This window comes from Heterodontus francisci, chromosome 34, assembly GCF_036365525.1.
Source record: "Heterodontus francisci isolate sHetFra1 chromosome 34, sHetFra1.hap1, whole genome shotgun sequence".
Classification (NCBI taxonomy): domain Eukaryota; kingdom Metazoa; phylum Chordata; class Chondrichthyes; order Heterodontiformes; family Heterodontidae; genus Heterodontus; species Heterodontus francisci.
Genome location: NC_090404.1, coordinates 13,176,655 through 13,195,928, shown reverse-complemented (window position 1 = coordinate 13,195,928; position 19,274 = coordinate 13,176,655). Strand labels below are relative to the sequence as shown.

Below are 19,274 nucleotides of genomic sequence, written 5' to 3'. Positions count from 1 at the left end.
TACCCTTGCGTGCAAACTTAAAGAAAAAGCATAGAATTATGCAATGATGGGTGGAAGTCAGAAGATTGGACAGAATATAAAATGCAGCAAAGAACAACTAAAAGATTAATCAGGAGGGAAAAATTAGACTGAGAGACAGCTACATAGAAATATAAAAACATAGTAATAGTTCTTATATTTAAAAAAGAAAAGAATTAACAAAGTGAGCGTTTGTCGCATAGAAAGTGAGTCTGGGGAATTAATAAGGGAAAATAAGGAGATGGCAGATGAATTGGACAGCTATTTTGCATCTGTCTTGACCACAGAAGATACAAGTAACATCACAGAAATAGCTGTAAATCAAGAAATGGAAGGGAGGGAGAAACTCAAGAAAATTACAATAACCAGGGAAGTGGTACTGAGCAAATTCCCCAGGTCCTGATGGACTTCATCCTAGGATCTTAAAAGAAGTGGCTAGCAAAATAGCTGATGCGTTGGTTTTGATTTTCCAAAATTCCCTAGATTTAGGGAATGTTCCATTAGATTGGAAAATAGCCAATGTAACTTCTTTATTCAAAAAGGAAGGGAGGCAGAAAGCAGTAAACTACAGGCCAGTTAGCTTAACATCTGTCTTAGGGAAAATGTCAGAAGCTATTATTAAAGATGTTATAGCAGGGCATTTAGGAAAAATCAAGGTAATCAGGCAGAGTCAACATGGTTTTGTGAAAGGAAAATCATGTTTAACCAATTTACTGGAGTTCTTTGAAGAAGTAACATGCGCTGTGGATAAAGGAGAACTGGTAGATGTACTGTACTTAGGTTTCCAGAAGACATTTGATAAGGTGCCACATCAAAGATTTTTGTGGAAAATAAAAACACATGGCGTAGGGGGTAACATTTTGGCATGGATAGAAGATTGGCTAGCTAACAGGAAACACAGAGTGGGCATAAATGGGTCATTTTCTAGTTGGCAAGATGTAACGAGTGATGTGCCACAGGGATCTGTGCTGGGGCCTCAACTTTTTACAATTTATATAAATGACTTAGATGAAGGGACCGAAGATATGGTTGTTAAACTTGCTGATGACACAAAGATAGATAGGAAAGTAAGTTGTGAAAAGGACATAAGGAGGCTACAAAGGGTTAAGTGATTGGGCAAAGATCTGGCAGATGGAGTATAATGTGGGAAATTGTGAAATTGTCCATTTTTGCAGGAAGAATAAAAAAGCATATTATCTAAATGGTGAGAGATTGCAGAGCTCTGAGATGCAGAGGGATCTGGGTGTCCTCATGTATGAATCGCAAAAGGTTAGTGTGCAGGTACAGCACGTACTTAGGAAAGCTATTCAAATGTTATCAGTTATTACAAGGGGAATTGAATACAAAAGTAGGGAGGTTATGCTTCAGCTATACAGGGCATTGGTGAGACCACATCTGGAGTACTGTGTACAGTATTGGTCTCCTTATTTAAGGAGGGATGTAAATGCATTGGAAGCAGTTCAGAGAAGGTTTACTAGACTAATACCTGGAAAGGGCGGGCTGTCTTACAAGGAAAGATTGGACGGGCTAGGCTTGTATCCGCTGGAATTTAGAGTAAGAGGCGACTTGGTTGAAACATATAATATTCTGAGGGGTCTTGACAGGGTGGATGTGGAATGGATATTTCCCCTTGTGGGAGAATCTAGAACTAGGGACCACTGCTTAAAAATAAAGGATCACCCACTTAAGACAGAGATGAGGAGAAATTTTTTCTCTCAGAGGGTCGTGAGTCTTTGGAACTCTCTTCCTCAAAAGACGATAAGCAAGGGGGTGAAAGGTTATTGGGAGTAGGTAGGAATGTGGAGTTGAGGTTATAATCAGATCTGTCAGGCGGAACAGGCTCGAGGGGCTGAGTGGCCTACACCTGCTCCTAATTCGTATGTTAAAAAGCACATGGGATCCTTGGTTTTACAATTAGGGCTGTAGAGTACAAAAGGACAGAGGTCATGTAGACCTGTACAAATCATTGGTTGGGCTGCAGTTCGAATATTGTGTTAAGTTTTGAGGATCTTACACCAGGAAGGATGTCAAGGCCATGGAGAGGGTGCAGAAGAGATTCACTGACTTGATACCAGGGAAGAGAGGCTTTAGTTATCAGGAGGGATTAGAGAAAGTGGGCCTCTTTTCATTGTAAAAAGGTACATTGGCGATCTGAGGGAGGGGTTCATAATTTCATCATGTATATGAGGAAAACGACTTCTACTAATCGGTGAGTCAGTAACTAGAGGACATCAAATTCAAATCATCACCAAATGACTCAGACCCAGTGATGAAATATCGAGCAGACTGGACAAAAATATTTGGGACATTCACTGTCCCTCTAGATCTGTGTCTGGGGAAGAAACTGATGGGTTTCTCTTATCTTTGGGTTTAATGTTATTCTCATCAAGGTGATGGCTGTCAGTGCCGGAGAATGGGACATTCTCAGCACCGAGCGCCTGCTTGAAGCATTCTCAAGTCAGTTACAGCATGGGTTAATCACAAAGCAAATCTCCCTCTGCACTGTCCCATCAAACACACCCAGGGCAGGTATAGCACTAGTTAGATACATTGTAAAACTCCCTCTGTACTGTTCCATCAAACATTCCCAGGGCAGGTACCCGGGTGTGTTACCAATACCATCCCTGGATACCAAGGCTAGCAGAGACACTGTGGAATGTATGGGGAGCTGAGACTTGTCCCCTAGAACGATCTCGATAAACTAGAGTAACAATGAAGTGTTGGTCATGGCTCCATTGTAACATTCTCATTGCTGAGTCAGTAGGTTGCGAGTTCAGTTCCACATCCAAAGAGTTGATCATTAGGCCGCGGCTGATATTCAAATGCAGTACTGAGGGAGCACTGCACTGTCAGAGGTTCCGTCCTTCAGATGAGGTCTTCAACTGATGGGTACGAAAGATTCATTGATGCTATTTCAAAGATCAGGAGGAGTTCTTCCCAGAGTCCTGGTAAATAAATATCCTTCAATCAACATCACTAAAACAGATTACCTGGGCATTATCACAGTGCTGTCTGTGGGATCTTGCTGTGCACAAATTAGCTGCTGCATTTCCTGCACTACAACAGTGGCTGCACTTCAAAAGAACTTCATTGACTGTAAAATGCTTCGTCCCAATGTCAGGAAAGGTGTAAAAAAGTCTTCAACAGATGAGAAAATGCCCAAAAAATGGAAAAGTCAATAACAGGATTTCAGTTAGTTTATTTAATCTATTTGATTAAAGCTAAGAAAAATAAAAGAGATACCATTACACTGCTGAGTGTATTCTATAGGCCACAAGCTAGTGGGAAAGATAAAGAAGAACAAATTTGCAAGGAAATTACAGAGACGTGGAAGTATTATAGAGTAGTTATAATGGGAGACTTTAATTACCCTAATATCGACTGGAATAGTAACAGTATAAAGGGCAGAGAGGGGCAAGAGTTTCTGAAGTCTACAGGAGAATATTCTGCATCACTTATGTTTTCAGTCTAACTCTGGTTCTGGGGAATGAGGTGGGTCAAGTGTCAGTAGAGGAACATTTAGGGGACAGTGGTCATAGTATCAGAAGGTTTAGGTTAGCTATGGAAAAGGACAAGGAGCAATCCAGAATAAAAAATAATGAATTGGGGAGGGCCAACTTTAATGGGATGAGAATGGATCTGGCCCAGGTAAATTGGAATCAAGGACTGGAAGGCAAACTGTAATTGAACAATGAGCTTCTTTTAACAAGATGGTTCAGGTTCAGTCAAGGTATGTTCCCATGAGGGGGAAAGGTAGGACACAAAGATCCAGAGCTCCCTGGATGATGAAAGAGATAGAGAGTAAGATGAAGCAGAAAAAGGGTGCATATCACAGATGTCAGGCGGATAGTACAATTGAGAACCAGGCTGAATTTAGAAAGTTCAGAAGCGAAATGAAAAAACAAGAGCAGCAAAAAGAGAGTATGAGAAGAGACTGGCAGCTAACATAAAAGGGAATCCAAAAGTCTTCTAAAGGCATAGAAATAATAAAAGGGTGGCAAAAGAAGTGGGTCGATGAGGGACCAAAAAGGGGGTTTATGCATGGAGACAGAGGGCATGGCTGAGGTATGAAATGAGTACTTTCCATCTGACTTTACCAAGGAAGAAAATGCTGCCCAAGTCACAGTGAAAGAGGAGGTAGTTGAGACACTAGAGGGTTAAAAATTGATAAAGATGAGGTATTAGAAAGGCTGGCTAAAGTCAAAGTGAGTAATTCACCAAGACCAGATGAGATGCATCCAAGGATACTGAGGGACGTAAGGCTGGAAATTGCAGAGGCACTGGTCATAATCTTCCAATCCTCCTTAGATGCAGGGGTGGTGCCAGAGGACTGGAGAATTGCAAATGATACACCCTTGTTCACAAAAGAGTGTAAGGAAAAGCCCAGCAACTACAGGCCCATCAGTTTAATTCAGTGATGAGAAAGCTTTTAGAAGAGCTAATTCAGGATAAAATTAACAGTCACATGGACAAATGTAATTAACTAAGGAAAGCCAGCATGGATCTATGGGCAAATCGTGTTTAACTAACTTGCTTGAGTTTTTGGATGAGATAACAGAGAGCGTTGATGAGGGTAATGCGGTTGATGTGGTGACTTACAAAAGGCATTTGATAAAGTGCCACATAACAGGCTTGTCAGCAACATTAAAGTGCATGGAATAAAAGGAACAATAGCAGCATGGATACTATGTTGGCTGAGTGATAGGAAACAGAAAGTACTGGTGAACAGTTGTTTTTGGGACTGGAGGAAGGTATATAGTGGGGTTCCCCAGGGGTTTATATTAGGACCACTGCTTTTCTTGATATATATTAATGACCTAGACTTAGGTGTGCAGGGCACAATTTCAAAATGCGCGAATGACACAAAACGTGGACGTATTGTGAAATGTGAGGAGGATAGTGATGGAGTTCAAGAGAACATGGGCAGGATGGTGGAATGGGCAGACACATGACAGATGAAATTTAATGTCGAGAAGTGCGAAATGATACAGTTTAAGGTGGAGAAGAATGAGAGGCAATATACCAAACCGGGTACAATTCTAAAGACGTGCAGGAGCAGATGGACCTGGGGGTATTTGCGCACAAATCATTGAAGATTGCAGGACAGATTGAGAAAGTGGTTAATAAAGCATACAAGATCCTGAGCTTTGTAACTAGGGGCATAGAGTACAGGAGCAAGGAAGTTATGATGAACCTCGATTAAACAATGTTTCAAGCCTCAACTGGAATATTGGTCCAATTCTGGGCACTACACTTTAGGAAAGGTGTGAAGACATTAGAGGCGATGAAGAAAAGATTCGTGAGAATGGTTCCAGGGATGAGAAACTTCAGTTATGTGGATAGATTGGAGAAGCTGGGGCTGTTGTTCTCTAAGAGAAGGCTGAGAGGAGATTTGATAGAGGTGTTTGATAGAGGGGTCTAGACAGAGTAGATAGGGAACATCTGTTCCCATTGGCGGAAGGATCAAGAACTGGAGAACGCCAATTTGAAGTGATTGGCAAAAGAAGCAACGGTGATATGAGGAAAAACTATTTTACACAGCGAGTGGTTCGGATCTGGAATGCACTGCCTGAGAGTGTGGTGGAAGCTGATTGAATCGAGGCCTTCAAAAAGAGAATTGGACAATTATCTAAAGAGAAAAAATGTGCAGGGCTATGGGGAAAAGGTGAGGAAGTGGGACTAGGTGAGTTGATCTTGCATAGAACCGGCATGCACACAATGGGCCGAATAGTCTCCTGTGCTGTAACCATTCTATGATTCTTATCTTGGGGACATCAAATACTCCACACACTATGCGTTGGAAAGAACATTGATTTATGCAACATTTATCCAAAATATTAAACTTCAGTCCAGTTATTGGGATCATTATCAGCAGGAACAAATCCCAACTATCAGAATGAACATGGTTCAGTCCTGGATGTGATTAACAGCAGCAATAACAGCAGAATCCAACCCCTGCAGTCACCTGTGAACTCGCTGGTGTCTCAGCAGGTTGGATGACAGAGTGAATCCCTTTCCACACACTGAGCAGGTGAACGGCCTCTCCCCGGTGTGAACTTGCTGGTGTCTCAGCAGGTGAGGTGTATTATTGAATCCCTTCCCACACATGGAGCAGGTGAATGGCTTCTCCCCAGTGTGAACTCTCTGGTGTCTCAACAGGTTTGATGAATCATTGAATCGGTTTCCACAAATGGGGCAGGTGAATGGTCTCTCCCCAGTGTGAATTCGCTGGTGTCTCAGCAGGTGATTTCTGCTTTTAAAACTCTTCTCACAGTCAGAACATTTAAAAGACCTCTTATTGGAGTGAACTTGCTGGTGTGACAAAAGCTGCTTTGACTGTGTGAATCCCTTCCCACACACAGAGCAAGTGAATGGCCTCTCCCCAGTGTGAGTGCGCTGGTGTGTCAGAAGATCACTTTTGGTTTTAAAGCTCTTCTCACAGTCAGAGCACTTAAATGGTCGCTTATCACTGTGAACAATTTGGTGTCTCAGCAGTGCAGATGACTGAGTGAATCCTTTCCCACAGTCGGAGCAGGTGAATGGCCACTCACCAGTGTGAACATGCTGGTGTGTCAGAAGGGTAGATGATTTCGTGAATCCCTTCCCACAGTCGGAGCAGGTGAACGGCCGCTCCCCGGTGTGAACATGCTGGTGTATCAGCAAGGTGGATAAACGGCTGAATCCCTTCCCACACATGGAGCAAGTGAACGGCCTCTCCCCAGTGTGAACTTGCTGGTGCGTCAGAAGATCCTTTTTTCTTTTAAATCTCTTCTCACAGTCAGAGCATTTAAAAGGTTTGTTATCAGAATGAACAAGTTGGTGTGTCAGAAGGTCACATGACCGAGCGAATCCCTTCCCACACACGGAGCAGGTGAACGGCCTCTCTCCAGTGTGACTGCGTCGATGGGTTTCGACCTCAGACGGGTAACTGAATCCCTTCCCACAGTCTCCACATTTCCATGGTTTCTCCATAATGCGGGTGTCCTTGTGTCTTTCCAGGTTGGATAATCAGTTGAAGCCTTGTCCACACAAAACATGTGTATGGTTGCTCCCCGCTGCGATGTTTTTTCAGGCTGTAAAACTGGTTAAAGCTCTTTCCACAGTCAGTGCACTGAAACACTCTCACTCGGGTGTGTGCATCTCGGTGCTTTTCCAGTCACACTGATGTTTGAAATCTTTTCCCACAAACAGAACAGACAAACATTTCTCCTTCCTCATTCAAAGGCTGATGAAATTCAGGTCCTGAAGAATCATGTGGTTCTGGCGGATCTTGACATGATGTTTGGTTTGAGTAGGCAAACTGTTCCCTTCTAACATCCTGTTAAAGGAGTATACAAAATTCATTACTGTCAGTCCAGGATAGAAATTCAGAACAGATAATTCTAGTTTCTATGGAACATTTTTTCCTCTCTTGTTCCCCCAAAGCTGTAAATCCCGTCCCACACACTCTCCCTCCTCCCTGTGCTGTAATCTAACCCCATCTGCACCATCGCTTTCCTCCACTGCCAGTTTTCTCCCTCCCTCTACTCTGACTGGGTTCAGTTCTCCAGCCCCTGTGTGCAAAGTGAGAATCAAATCAATGAGTCAATGATTTCCTCTCCTGGTCACTGGGGCCCTGAAGCTCCGCCCATTCGTGTCGTCAATAAGATGGCCGCGCATGCGCTCTGCTCCCTGCTCAGCCAACATGGTTTTTCAGATGGGCCTGTTCCCAGGAGAAAGCCCCGGAGCTGCAAACGCGGGATCTGGAGGTTCTTATTCGGGGCTATACCAGGTGTATTTGAAGCCTGGTTTTGTGAAGGGGAGGTCGTGTCTTACTAATTTGATTGGGTTTTTTGAGGAAGTGACGAAGATGATTGATGAGGGAAAGGCGGTGGACGCTGTCTATCTGGACTTTAGTAAAGCCTTTGACAAGATCCCGCATGGCAGACTGGTACAAAAGGTGAAATCACACGGGATCAGAGGTGAGCTGGCAAGATGGATACAGAACTGGCTCGGTCACAGAAGACGGAGGGTAACAGTAGATGGGTGTTTTTCTGAATGGAGGGATGTGACTAGTGATGTTCCGCAGGAATCAGTGCTGGGACCTTTGCTCTTTGTAGTATATATAAATGATTTGGAGGAAAATGTAGCTGGTCTGATTAGTAAGTTTGCGGACGACACAAAGGTTGGTGGAGTTGCGGATAATGATGAGGATTGTCAGAGGATACAGCAGGTTATAGATCGGTTGGAGACTTGGGCGGAGAAATGGCAGATGGCGTTTAATGCACTTTGGAATGTCTAATGCAGGTGGGAGGTATACAGTAAATGGCAGAACCCTTAGGAGTATTGACAGGCAGAGAGATCTGGGCGTACAGATCCACAGGTCACTGAAAGTGGCAACGCAGGTGGATAAGGTAGTCAAGAAGGCATTCGGCATGCTTGCCTTCATCGGTCGGGGCATAGAGTATAAAAATTGGCAAGTCATGTTGCAGCTGTACAGAACCTTAGTTAGGCCACACTTAGAATATTGCGTGCAATTCTGGTTGCCACACTACCAGAAGGACGTGGAGGCTTTGGAGAGGGTACAGAGGAGGTTTACCAGGACGTTGCCTGGTCTGGAGGGCATTAGCTATGAGGAGAGGTTGGAAAAACTCGGATTGTTTTCACTGGAACGACGGAGGTGGAGGGGCGACATGATGGAGCTTTACAAAGTTATGAGCGGCATGGACAGAGTGGATAGTCAGAAGCTTTTTCCCAGGGTGGAAGAGTCAGTTACTAGGGGACATAGGTTTAAGGTGCGAGGGGCAAAGTTTAGAAGGGATGTGCGAGGCAAGTTTTTTACACAGAGGGTGGTGAGTGCCTGGAACTTGCTACGAGGGGAGGTGGTGGAAGCAGATACAATAGCGACGTTTAAGAGACATCTTGACAAATATATGAATAGGAAGGGAATAGAGGGATCTGGGCCCCGGAAGTGCAGAACGTGTTAGTTTCGGCAGGCATCAAGATCGGCTCAGGCTTGGAGGGCCGAATGTCCTGTTCCTGTGCTGTACTGTTCTTTGTCACCGCCCACCCGCCGGCTTCATTACCTCTCCTGCGCCCCGCCGACACTCACCCGTTGCAAAAGCGTCTCCAGCACTCGCACACAGCACTGATTGAAGTGAAATCAAAACAGGAAATACTGGAAATACCCAGCAGGTCTAGCAGCATCTGTGGAGAGAGCAGCAGCGTTTACGTTTCAGGTCATTGACCTTTCATTCGATCAAAGTGACACTGCGCATGCTCCTGTTGCCACCCAGCATTACGCCTGAGCGCTGGGCCCCACGGATTGTTGAACAGGGCACATTCATTTCCGTTTGAGACGCGCCGTCCATCTTTCTATGGGGCAATGTAGCTTCATTTCACCTGGCTTAATCGTGTTGGTGCAGATCTGCCCCGAACAAACGCGGCGACGATGGGGGCGGGGTTTTCCAATCCCCGAGGACGTCTGACGTTTCAGCCCCAATTTTAGCCGGTGCGCATGTGGGGATTATCGGAGGCGCACGGAAGATTTTTTTCGCATCAAGAAGTTTGAGGGGGAAACGGTTAACGGTCGCCGGGTGTTGTCATAGCTGCGGGGGCGGGGCTTGGTAACGGGGCGCGCCGGCACAGGCGGGTCATCGAGCTCGAGCTGGGCAGCAGCAGGTGAGTGGCCAGGAGCAAGGCCGCGGAGAGAGCCTGGGGCTCGAGTGGGAGGCGGCAGGCCTCTCCTGGGGAGGACATCACTCTGACTGGGGCCACCCAAAACACGGGCATTTTAATGTCATAGTCTTTGAGGGGGAGGCAATGGGTGCGAGAAAACCTGGTTGATAATTACTGAGCTTGGATGGGTTTTGGTGTCTCCAGTGGGTGGGCTTCAGATTTTCCACCAGTCCCTTTGAGGAAAGGACTGGCTGCAAGTTTTTACTAATTCATTCTTGGGATGTGGGCATCGATGGCAAAGCTGGTATTTATTACCCTGTCCCTAGTCACCCCTTGAGAAGGTGCTGGTGGTGGGCGGCTGCCTCCTTGAACCGGTTTAGAATCATAGAATGTTTAAGACACATGAAGAGGTCACTTGGCCCATTGTGTCTGTGCCAGCCGAAAAACCTATTCTAATCCCATCTTCCAGCATTTGGTCCGTAGGCCTGTAGATTACGGTACTTGAAGTGCATATTCAGACTCCTTTTGAATGATTTGAGGGTCTCTGCCTCAACTATCCTTTCAGACAATGAATTCCAGACCATCACAACCCCTTAGGGTGAGAAGACTTTTTCTCATCTCCCCTCTAACTTTTCTACCAATCACTTTAAATCTATGCCCCCTCGTCACTGACCTCTCTGCTGTGGTGAACAGACCCTTCACCTCCACTCTATCCAGGCCCCTCAAAATTTTGTACATTTCAATCAGATCTCTCCTCAGCTTTCTCTGTTCCAAGGAGAACAACCCCAGCCTATCCAATCTTTCCTCCAAGCTGCATTTTTCCAGTCCTGACAATATCCTTGTAAATCTCCTCTATACCCTTTCTAGTGCAATTACATCCTTTATGTAATGAGGTGACCAGAACTGCACACAGTACTCAAATTGTGGCCTAACCAATGACTTATACAGTTCCAGCAAAACCACCCTGCTCTTGTATTCTATTACCTTCAGGGACAGTCACCCCTAGGTCCCTCACTTCCTCTACATTTCTCAATATTTTCATATTTATCGTGTATTCCTTTCCCTTTTTGACTTCCCCAAATGCATCACCTCACACTTCTGGTTGAATTCCATTTGCCACTTTTCTGCCCATCTGACCAGACCATCGATATCTTCCTACAGCTATCCTCTCTATCTACCACACGGCCAATCTTTGTCTGCAAGTCTCTTTATCATGCCCCCTACATTTACGTCCAAATTGTTAATATATACCACAAAAAGCAGGGGACTTAGTACTTAGCCCTGTGGAACGCCACTGGAAACAGCCTTCCAGTTGCTAAAACACGCATCAACAATTACCCTTTGTTTCCTACTACTGAGCCAATTTTGTATCCACCTTGCTGCATTTCTCTGGATCTCATGGGATTTTTTTTTAACCAGTCTGCCATGTGCGACCTTATCAAAAGCCTTGCTAAAATCCATATAGACCACATCAACTGCATTGCCCTCATCTGTCCTCCTTGTTACCTCTTCAAAAAATTCCATCAAGTTGGTAAAACAAGATCTTCTCTTAACAAATCCATGCTGACTATCCTTGATTAACCTGTGCCTTTCTAAGTGACAGTTTATCCTGTCTCTCAGAATAGATTCCAATAATTTGCCCACTACTGAGGTTAGACTGACTGGCCTATAATTATTCGGACTATCTTTCGCTCCCTTTTTAAACAGGTACAACGTTAGTAGTTCTCCAATCCTCCGGCACCACACCTGTATCCAGTGAGGACTGGAAAATGGTTAGACCTTCCGCTCTTTCCCCTCTCAACAGCCTAGGGTACGTTTCATCTGGCTCTGGTGACTTATCAACTTTCAAGGATGCTAATCCCTTGAATACTTCCTCTCTCCCTGTGTTTATCACATCCAATACTTCACACTCCTCCTCAACTACAATATCTACATCATCCCTCTCTTTTGTGAAGACAGATGCAAAGTATTCATTAAGAACCATACCAACATCTTCCACTGTTACACATAGGTTACCTTTTTGGTCTTTTATGGGCCCTACTCTCTCCTTACATTAACCATGTTAGTGTAAGACTTCAGTCACATATACAGGCCCAGACCGGGTAAGGCAGATTTCCATCCCTCCAGAGATATTAATGAACCAACTTTACATCAATTGTGAAAATGTCGACTATCCAGTCCTTTATCTCTTTGCTATTTGTGGGATCTTGCTGTGCGCATCTTGGGCTGCCCACATTATCCTCCATTACAAGCATGAGTAAACATTTTCAAGATGCTTAATTGGCTGTAAAGTGCTTTGGAATGCCCTGACTTCGGGAAAGGTGCTGTATAAATGAATATTCTTCGCCAATCCACCAGCTTCATGGTCACTTCTACTGACAACCAGCTTTTTTATTTCCGGATTTTGATTTCCAATTCTCAAACTGCCATGGCAGGATTCGAACTTTCAGTCTCCGGATTAATGTAACAGAACCACGACTGAGTGCTGCGTGACTGAGTGTTTAATTCGGGTATTTGGTAAGTATGGGAATTTCAACGGTTGATCTCTTTCTAAAATCTAGTCAAGTTTCCATTTAGCATTTAACTTGACTTCAACATTGTAGTTCCTGTCAGTCTTAGTGCCTACTGGTGTCAGCTGCACAGTTAGTTACTGAGGTAGCTAGTTAGAACTGGTTCCCTGGTCAGCAGGGCCTGACTCAAGTCTGTGGAATTCTAGCTAGTATAAATACAGGAGGTTTTGCTAATGCACAAAGTAAGCAGCACTGAGTCCTGCTCGATTGAGTCCTGCGAGACAGAGAGCTGAACTCAGTAATTTGCTAAATGTAGGAATTTGGTGCAGTGAGGGAGGAGGTGCTGTTCTGGTCTTTTACAGAACAAGCAGTGATCCAAGAGAGGGAGCCGTAGACAGTGATAACTGAGAGCTGAAGCCCAGAGACATCAATTAGGGAGCAGGTAGGTGATTGGTTGGTAAGTATGATTTTTTTTTTCCCTTTCTAAACTGGAGCAGTAGTTTAAACTGGTACTGGGGAGATATAAGTATTGCATTAAATTTGTAGATTAACGAGTTGAAATACTTAATATGATGACAAATTCAGTGCTATTTCTAAACTTGAAAGCTAATTAAATAAAACATAATAGAGATGGCAGGGGAGGTGATGTGTTGCAGCTGAAGCATGTACCAATTGGTGGATACCAATGTGATCCAATGCAACCATACCTGCAGTTAGTGTCTGCAGCTTGAGGAGCTTCAGCTCAGAGCTGATGAGCTGCAGTTCAATTTTCAGTCACTGTGATGCATCAGAGAGGGGTAAAGTCAGCTGGATGCTTTGTTTCAGGAGGCAGTCACGCTGATTAGGCTGGGTACTTCAGATCATGGACAGGAGGGTGTGACTGTGAGTGAGGCAAGTAGCACTGGAGGAGCCTTAGTCCCGACAATTGTCCAACAGTTTTGAGGTTCTTGCAGCTTGTGTGGACGAGAGTAGGGACTGCAGGGTGAATAAGCAAACTGACCACAGCATCGTGCTGCAGGGGACCATTCAAGTAGGGGGAGTAAAAGGGAATGTTGGAGGGGACTAGATACTGTTCTCTGGAGCCAAGAGCGTGAGTCCTGAAGGCTGTGTTGCCAGGGTTAAGGACATCTCCTTGGGGCTGGAGAGGAACTTGGAGTGGGAGGGGAAGGATCCAGTTGTTGTGGTGCACATGGGTACAGAAGACATAGGTCGGACTAAGAAAGAGGTTCTGCTGAGGGAGTATGAGCAGCTAGGGGCTAAATTAAATTAAAAAAGCAGAACCACAAAGTTAATCTCTGGATTGCTACCTGAGCCACGAGCAAATGGGCTTAGGGTAAATAAGATCTGATTGTTCAATACGTGGCTCAAAGATTGGTGTGGGAGAAATGGGTTTAGATTCATGGGTCACTGGCACCAGTACTGGGGAAAGAGGGAGCTGTACCATTGGGACCGCCTTCACCTGAACCACGCTGGGACCAGAGTCCTGGGGACTGTAGAGAGGGCTTTAAATTAAGTAGTGGGGGTGGGTGGGGGAAACGTGGGTTCAAGTGAGGAGAGATTTGAAAAGTTAAAGCTAAAGGACAAGGCAATAGTACAGGGCAGCAATACACATAAGGGTAACCAGGGTGTGACAGGAAGGGACAGAGTGTACCCAGCAAATATGGTCAGAGTAGGGAAAAAAATGGCTTTAAACTAACAGAGGGGGAGGAGGGTTTGGGTGAAGATAGATTTAGAAATCCAAAGATGAAAGTTTAGGCAATAGAAAAGTATATCGATGTGGGTAAAGACAAGCTGAGTGGGACGGGAAGAGACCGAGTTTAATGGTAATAGTGCATCAGAGAGTAAGGAACCTGAAGGGAATAATAGTTAAAAAATAAAATTGAAGTCACTTTATCTGAATGTGTGGAGCATCCGCAATAAGATAGATGAATTAATGACATAGACAAATGGTTTAGATGTAATTGACATTACAGAGATATGGTTACAAAGTGACCAAGATTGGGAAATAAATATTCCAGGGTACACAATATTTCAAAAAGACAGACAGACTGGAAAAGGAGGCGGAATAGCCCTGATAAAGGATGACATAAGGACATTAGTGAGAAAGGATCTTGGCTCAGAAAATCAGGAAATAGAATCAGTATGGGTGGAAATTAGGAATAGCAAGGGTCAGAAAATGCTGGTGGGAGTAGTTTAGAGGCCCTGCACCACTAGATTGGTCCCTGGGATGAGAGGGCTGTCCTGTGATGAGAGGCTGAGTAAATTGGGTCTATATTCTCTGAGGTTTAGAAGAATGAGAGGTGATCTCATTGAAACATTCAAGATTATGAAGGGGCTTGACAGGGTAGATACTGAGATATTTTTAAAATGCGATTAGGGTTTCTACCTCTACCACCCATTCAAACAGTGAGTTCCAGACCCCCATCACCCTCTGGGTGAAAAGAATTCTTCCAGTTCACTTCCAGTCCTTCTAATTACTTCAAGTTGTTGCCTCCTGACTATTAACCTCTCAGCTAAGGGAAAAATACATCCTTCCGATCCACTCTATCTCGGCCCCTCTTTACACGTCAATTAAATCCCCCCCACCCCCCCTGTTCCAAAGAAAACAGCCCCAGCCTATCCAATCTTTCCTCATAGCTGAAATTTTCTATTTCTGGTACATCTTTGTAAATCTCCTCTCTACCCTCCCTAGTGCGATCACATCCTCCCTGTAACGTGACCAGAACTGTACGCAGTACTCCATCTACAGTCTAACAGATGTTTTATGCAGTTCTGGCATGACCTTCCTGCTCTTATATTCTGTGCCTTGCCTAATAGAGGAAAGCATCCCATTTGCATATGCCTTCTTAACCACTTTATCTACCTGTCCTGCTACCTTCAGGGATCTGTGGACATGCAGTCCAAGGTCCATCTCTTCCTCTACGCTTTTCAAGATCCTACCGTTTATTGTGTATTTCCTTGCCATGTTTGCCCTCCCCAAATGCATTACCTCACACTTCTCCAGGGGCACCTCCAGGGTTAACTAAAGAAGTTGTGGAAAGCATCAAACTTAAGGAAAAAGCATATAAATGCACAAAGATGAGTGGCAGGTCAGATGATTGGTCTGAATATAAAGACCAGCACAGAAGGACTAAAAGATTAATCAGGAGAAAGAAATTAGAGTACGAGAGGAAGCAAGCCAGAAATGTAAAAATGGATAGCAAGAGTTTCTACAGGTATTTAAAAAGGAAAAGAGTAAGTAAAGTGAGTGTTGGTCCTCTAGAGAGTGAGAATGGGGAGTTAATAATAGATAATAAGGAAATGGTGGATGAAATGAACAAATATTTTTCTTCTGTCTTCACTATAGAGGATACACAAAACATTCTAGTAATAGCTGTAAATCAGCAGGTTCAAGGAACGGAGGAACTTGGTGAAGTTACAATCACCAGGGAAGCAAACTGATGGAGCTGCGGGCTGACAAGTCCCCGAGTACTGATGGGCTTCATCCTAGGCTCTTATGTGTTGGTATTAATTTTTCAAAATCCACTAGATTCTGGAAAGATTCCATCAGACCGGAAAGTAGCAAATATAACTTCTCTATTCAAGAAGGGGGGGCCGGAGGCAGAAAAGATAACTATAGGCCTGTTAGCTTGACGTCTGTCGTGGAGAAGGTGTTAGAATCGATCATTAAGGAGGTTGTAGCTGGGCACTTGGGAAAAACTCAAGGTAATTGAGAATAGTCGGCATAGCTTTGTGAAAGGGAGATGGTGTTTAACCAATTTATTGGAGTTCTTTGAAGGAGTAACATGCACCGTGGATAAAGGGGAGCCCATTGACGTGCTGTACTTGGATTTCCAGAAGGCATTTGACAAGGTGCCACATAAAAGGTTATTGCGCAAAGTAGGAGCTCATGGTGTAGGGGTAACATATTAGCATGGATAGAAGATTGGCTGCTGGCAGAAAAGAGAGAGCATGCGTAAATGGGTCATTTTCTGATTGACAAGATGTGACGACTGGAGTCCCACAGGGGCCGGTGCTGGGGCCTTATCCTTTTACAATTCATATTAATGATTTAGATGCGGGAGCAATGGCATGGTAACTAAATTTACAGATGACACAAAGATAGTTAGGAAAGTATGTTGTGCAGACGACATGGGGAGGTTTCAGACCGATATAGATAAGTTGAGTGAGTGAGCAAAAATCTGGCTGATGGAGTATAATGTGGGAAAATGTGAAGTTGTTTAGTTTGGCAGGAAGAATAAAAAAGCAGAGTATTACTTGAATGGAGAATGAATGTAGAATTCCAAGGTGCAGAGGGATCGAGGTATTCTAGTGCATGAGTCACAAGAAGTTAGTATACAGGTACAGCAGGTAATAAAGAAGGCGAATGGAATGCTATCCTTTATTACGAAAGGAATTGAAAATAAAAGTAAGGATATTATGCTTCAGTTATACAGGGCATTGGTGAGACCACATCTCAAATGTTGTGTGCAGTTTTGGTCTCCTTATTTAAGGAAGGACGTAAATGCATTGGAGGCGGTTCAGAGGAGGTTTACTAGATTGATACCTGGAATGAGCGGGTTGTCTTTTGAGGAAAGGTTGGACAGACTGGGCTTGTTTTCACTGGAGTCTAGAAGAGTGAGGGGAGATTTGATTGAAGTATATAAGACCCTGAACAGTCTTGACAAGGTGGATGTGGGAAGGATGTTTCTTCATGTGAGTGAATCCAGAGCTAGGAGGCACTGTTAGGGGTCGCCCTTTTAGGGCAGAGATGAGAATTTTCTTTCTCTGAGGGTTGTGCAACTTTGGAACTCTCTGACTCAGAGGTGGTGGAGGCCGGGTCATTGAATATTTTTAAGGCGGAGGTAGATAGATTCATGTTAGGAAAGGGAATCAAAGGTTATCGGGGTAATTGGGAATGTGGAATTTGGGAGACAAACAGATCAGCCATGATCTTATTGAATGGCAGAGCAGGCTCGAGGGGCGAATGGCCTACTTCTCCTAATTCATATGTTGATATGTTTTGAATGCCATTTGCCACTTTTTTGCCCACCTGACCAGTCAATTGCTATCTTCCTGCAGTTCATACAGCTTCCTTCCTCACTGTCAACCACGGGCAATTTTTGCATCATCAACAAATTTCTTACTCATGCCCCCTACATTTAACTCTAAATCATTGATATGTACCACAAAAAGGCAGGGACGTAGGACTGAGCCCTGTGAAACCCCAGTCACAAGACACCCGTCAACCATTATCCTTTGCTTCCTGGCATTGAGCCAATTTTGTATCCAAATGGCCACTTGCCCTTGGGTCTCGTGGGTTCTCAGTATTCTGACCAGTCTGCTGTGTGAGACCTTGTAGATGTAGAGACAATGTTTCCACTTGTGGGACAATCCAAAACCAGGGCCATAAATACAAGATAGTTACAAATAAATCCAACAGGGAAATAAGGAGAAATGTGTTTACTCAGAGTGGTTAGAATGTGAAACTCGCTACAGCAGCAAGTACTTGTGGCAAAAAGCGGAGATACTTTCAAAAGGAAACCAGGCGAATAAATGAGAGAAACGGGAATAGAAAGATCTGCTGAAAGGCGGAGACGGGAGTAGAAACACCAGCACAGACTAGTTGGCCAAATGACCTGTTCCTATGCTGTATATTCTATGTAATTCTGTGTAAACTCATTTTACAGGCTGTTAGAAGGGGAGCATTTGAAGACAGGAAGCACAAACCAAACATCACGTGAAGATCTGACAGTCACTCAATTCATCAGGACCTGAATATCATCGTCCTTTGAATGTGGAAGCAAAAATATTTGTCTGTTCTGTCTGTGGGGAAAGATTTCAAACATCAGTGTGACTGGAAAAGCACTGAGACACACACACCTGAGTGAGAGTGTTCCAGTGCACTGACTGTGGAAAGAGCTTTAACCAGTTACACAGCCTGTACTAACATCACACCATCCACAGCGAGGAGAAACTGTACGCCTGTTCTTTGTGTGGACGAGGCTTCAACTGATCATCCAACCTGGAGAGGTACAAGGATCCCCGCGTCACAGAGAAACCGTGGAAATGTGGTGACTGTGGGAAGGGATTCAATTACCCATCCCATCTGGAAACTCATCGACGCAGTCACACTGGGGAGAGACCATTCACCTGCTCCATGTGCGGAAAGGGATTCATAGAGTTATCCAGTCTCCACAGGCACATGCGAGTTCATACTGGGGAGAGGCTGTTCACCTGTTCAATGTGCAGGAAGGGATTCACAAAGTTATCCAGTCTCCACAGGCACATGCGAGTTCACACTGGGGAGAGGCCCTTCCCCTGCTCCGTGTGTGGGAAGGAATTCACCCAGTCATCCACCCTGCTAAAACACCAGAGAGTTCACACTGGGGAGAGGCCGTCCATCTGCTCAATGTGTGGAAAGGGATTTATCGAGTCCTCCCGTCTGGTGGAACACCAGCGAATTCACACTGGGGAGAGACCATTCACCTGCTCCATTTGTGGGAAGGCATTCACTCAGTCATCCAACCTGCTGAGACACCAGAGAGTTCACACTGGGGAAAGACCATTCACCTGCTCCGTGTGTGGGAAGGGATTCAAACAAAAATCAAACCTGCTGTCACACCAGCGGCTTCACACTGGGGAGAGGCCGTTCTCATGCTCCGTGTGTGGGAAAGGATTCACACAAAAATCAAGCCTGCTGACACACCAACGGCTTCATACTGGGGAGAGGCCATACCCCTGTTCCGTGTGTGAGAAGGATTTCACTCGGTATTCCAGCCTGCTGAAACACCAGAGTGTTCACACTGGGGAGAGCTGTTCACCTGCTCAGTGTGTGGGAAGGGATTCATATGTAAATCCAACTTGCTGACGCACCAGAGAGTTCACCCTGGGGAGTGACCATTCACCTGCTCTGTGTGTGGGAAGGGATTCACTCAAAAATCCAGCCTTCTGGCACACCAACTGCTTTGCACTAGGAAGAGGCCGTTCACCTGCACAGAGTGTAGGAAGGGATTCACTCGTTCATCCAACCTGTTGACTCACCAGTGAGTTCACAAGTGACTGCAGGGATTGGATTCTGCTGTTATTGCTGCTGTTAATCATATCCAG

The 19,274-nt window shown here is 44.7% G+C and overlaps 1 protein-coding gene and 1 pseudogene across 1 annotated transcript in view; one reads left to right on the top strand and one right to left on the bottom strand.

Moving 5' to 3' along the window:
* The window catches only part of LOC137348653 (zinc finger protein 721-like), a 48,224-nt gene extending 38,660 nt beyond the window's left edge, over positions 1–9,564 (bottom strand). The window contains exons 1-2 of the mRNA XM_068013916.1: positions 9,110–9,564; positions 5,992–7,336 (exon numbers count right to left, since the gene is read on the bottom strand). Coding sequence (XP_067870017.1) covers positions 5,992–6,990 — 999 coding nt within the window. The 5' untranslated portion in view covers positions 6,991–7,336; positions 9,110–9,564. The remainder of the gene's footprint in view (positions 1–5,991; positions 7,337–9,109) is intronic.
* Positions 9,565–15,263: 5,699 nt separating this feature from the next.
* LOC137348652 (zinc finger protein 721-like) overlaps positions 15,264–19,274 on the top strand; it is a 35,864-nt pseudogene continuing 31,853 nt past the window's right edge.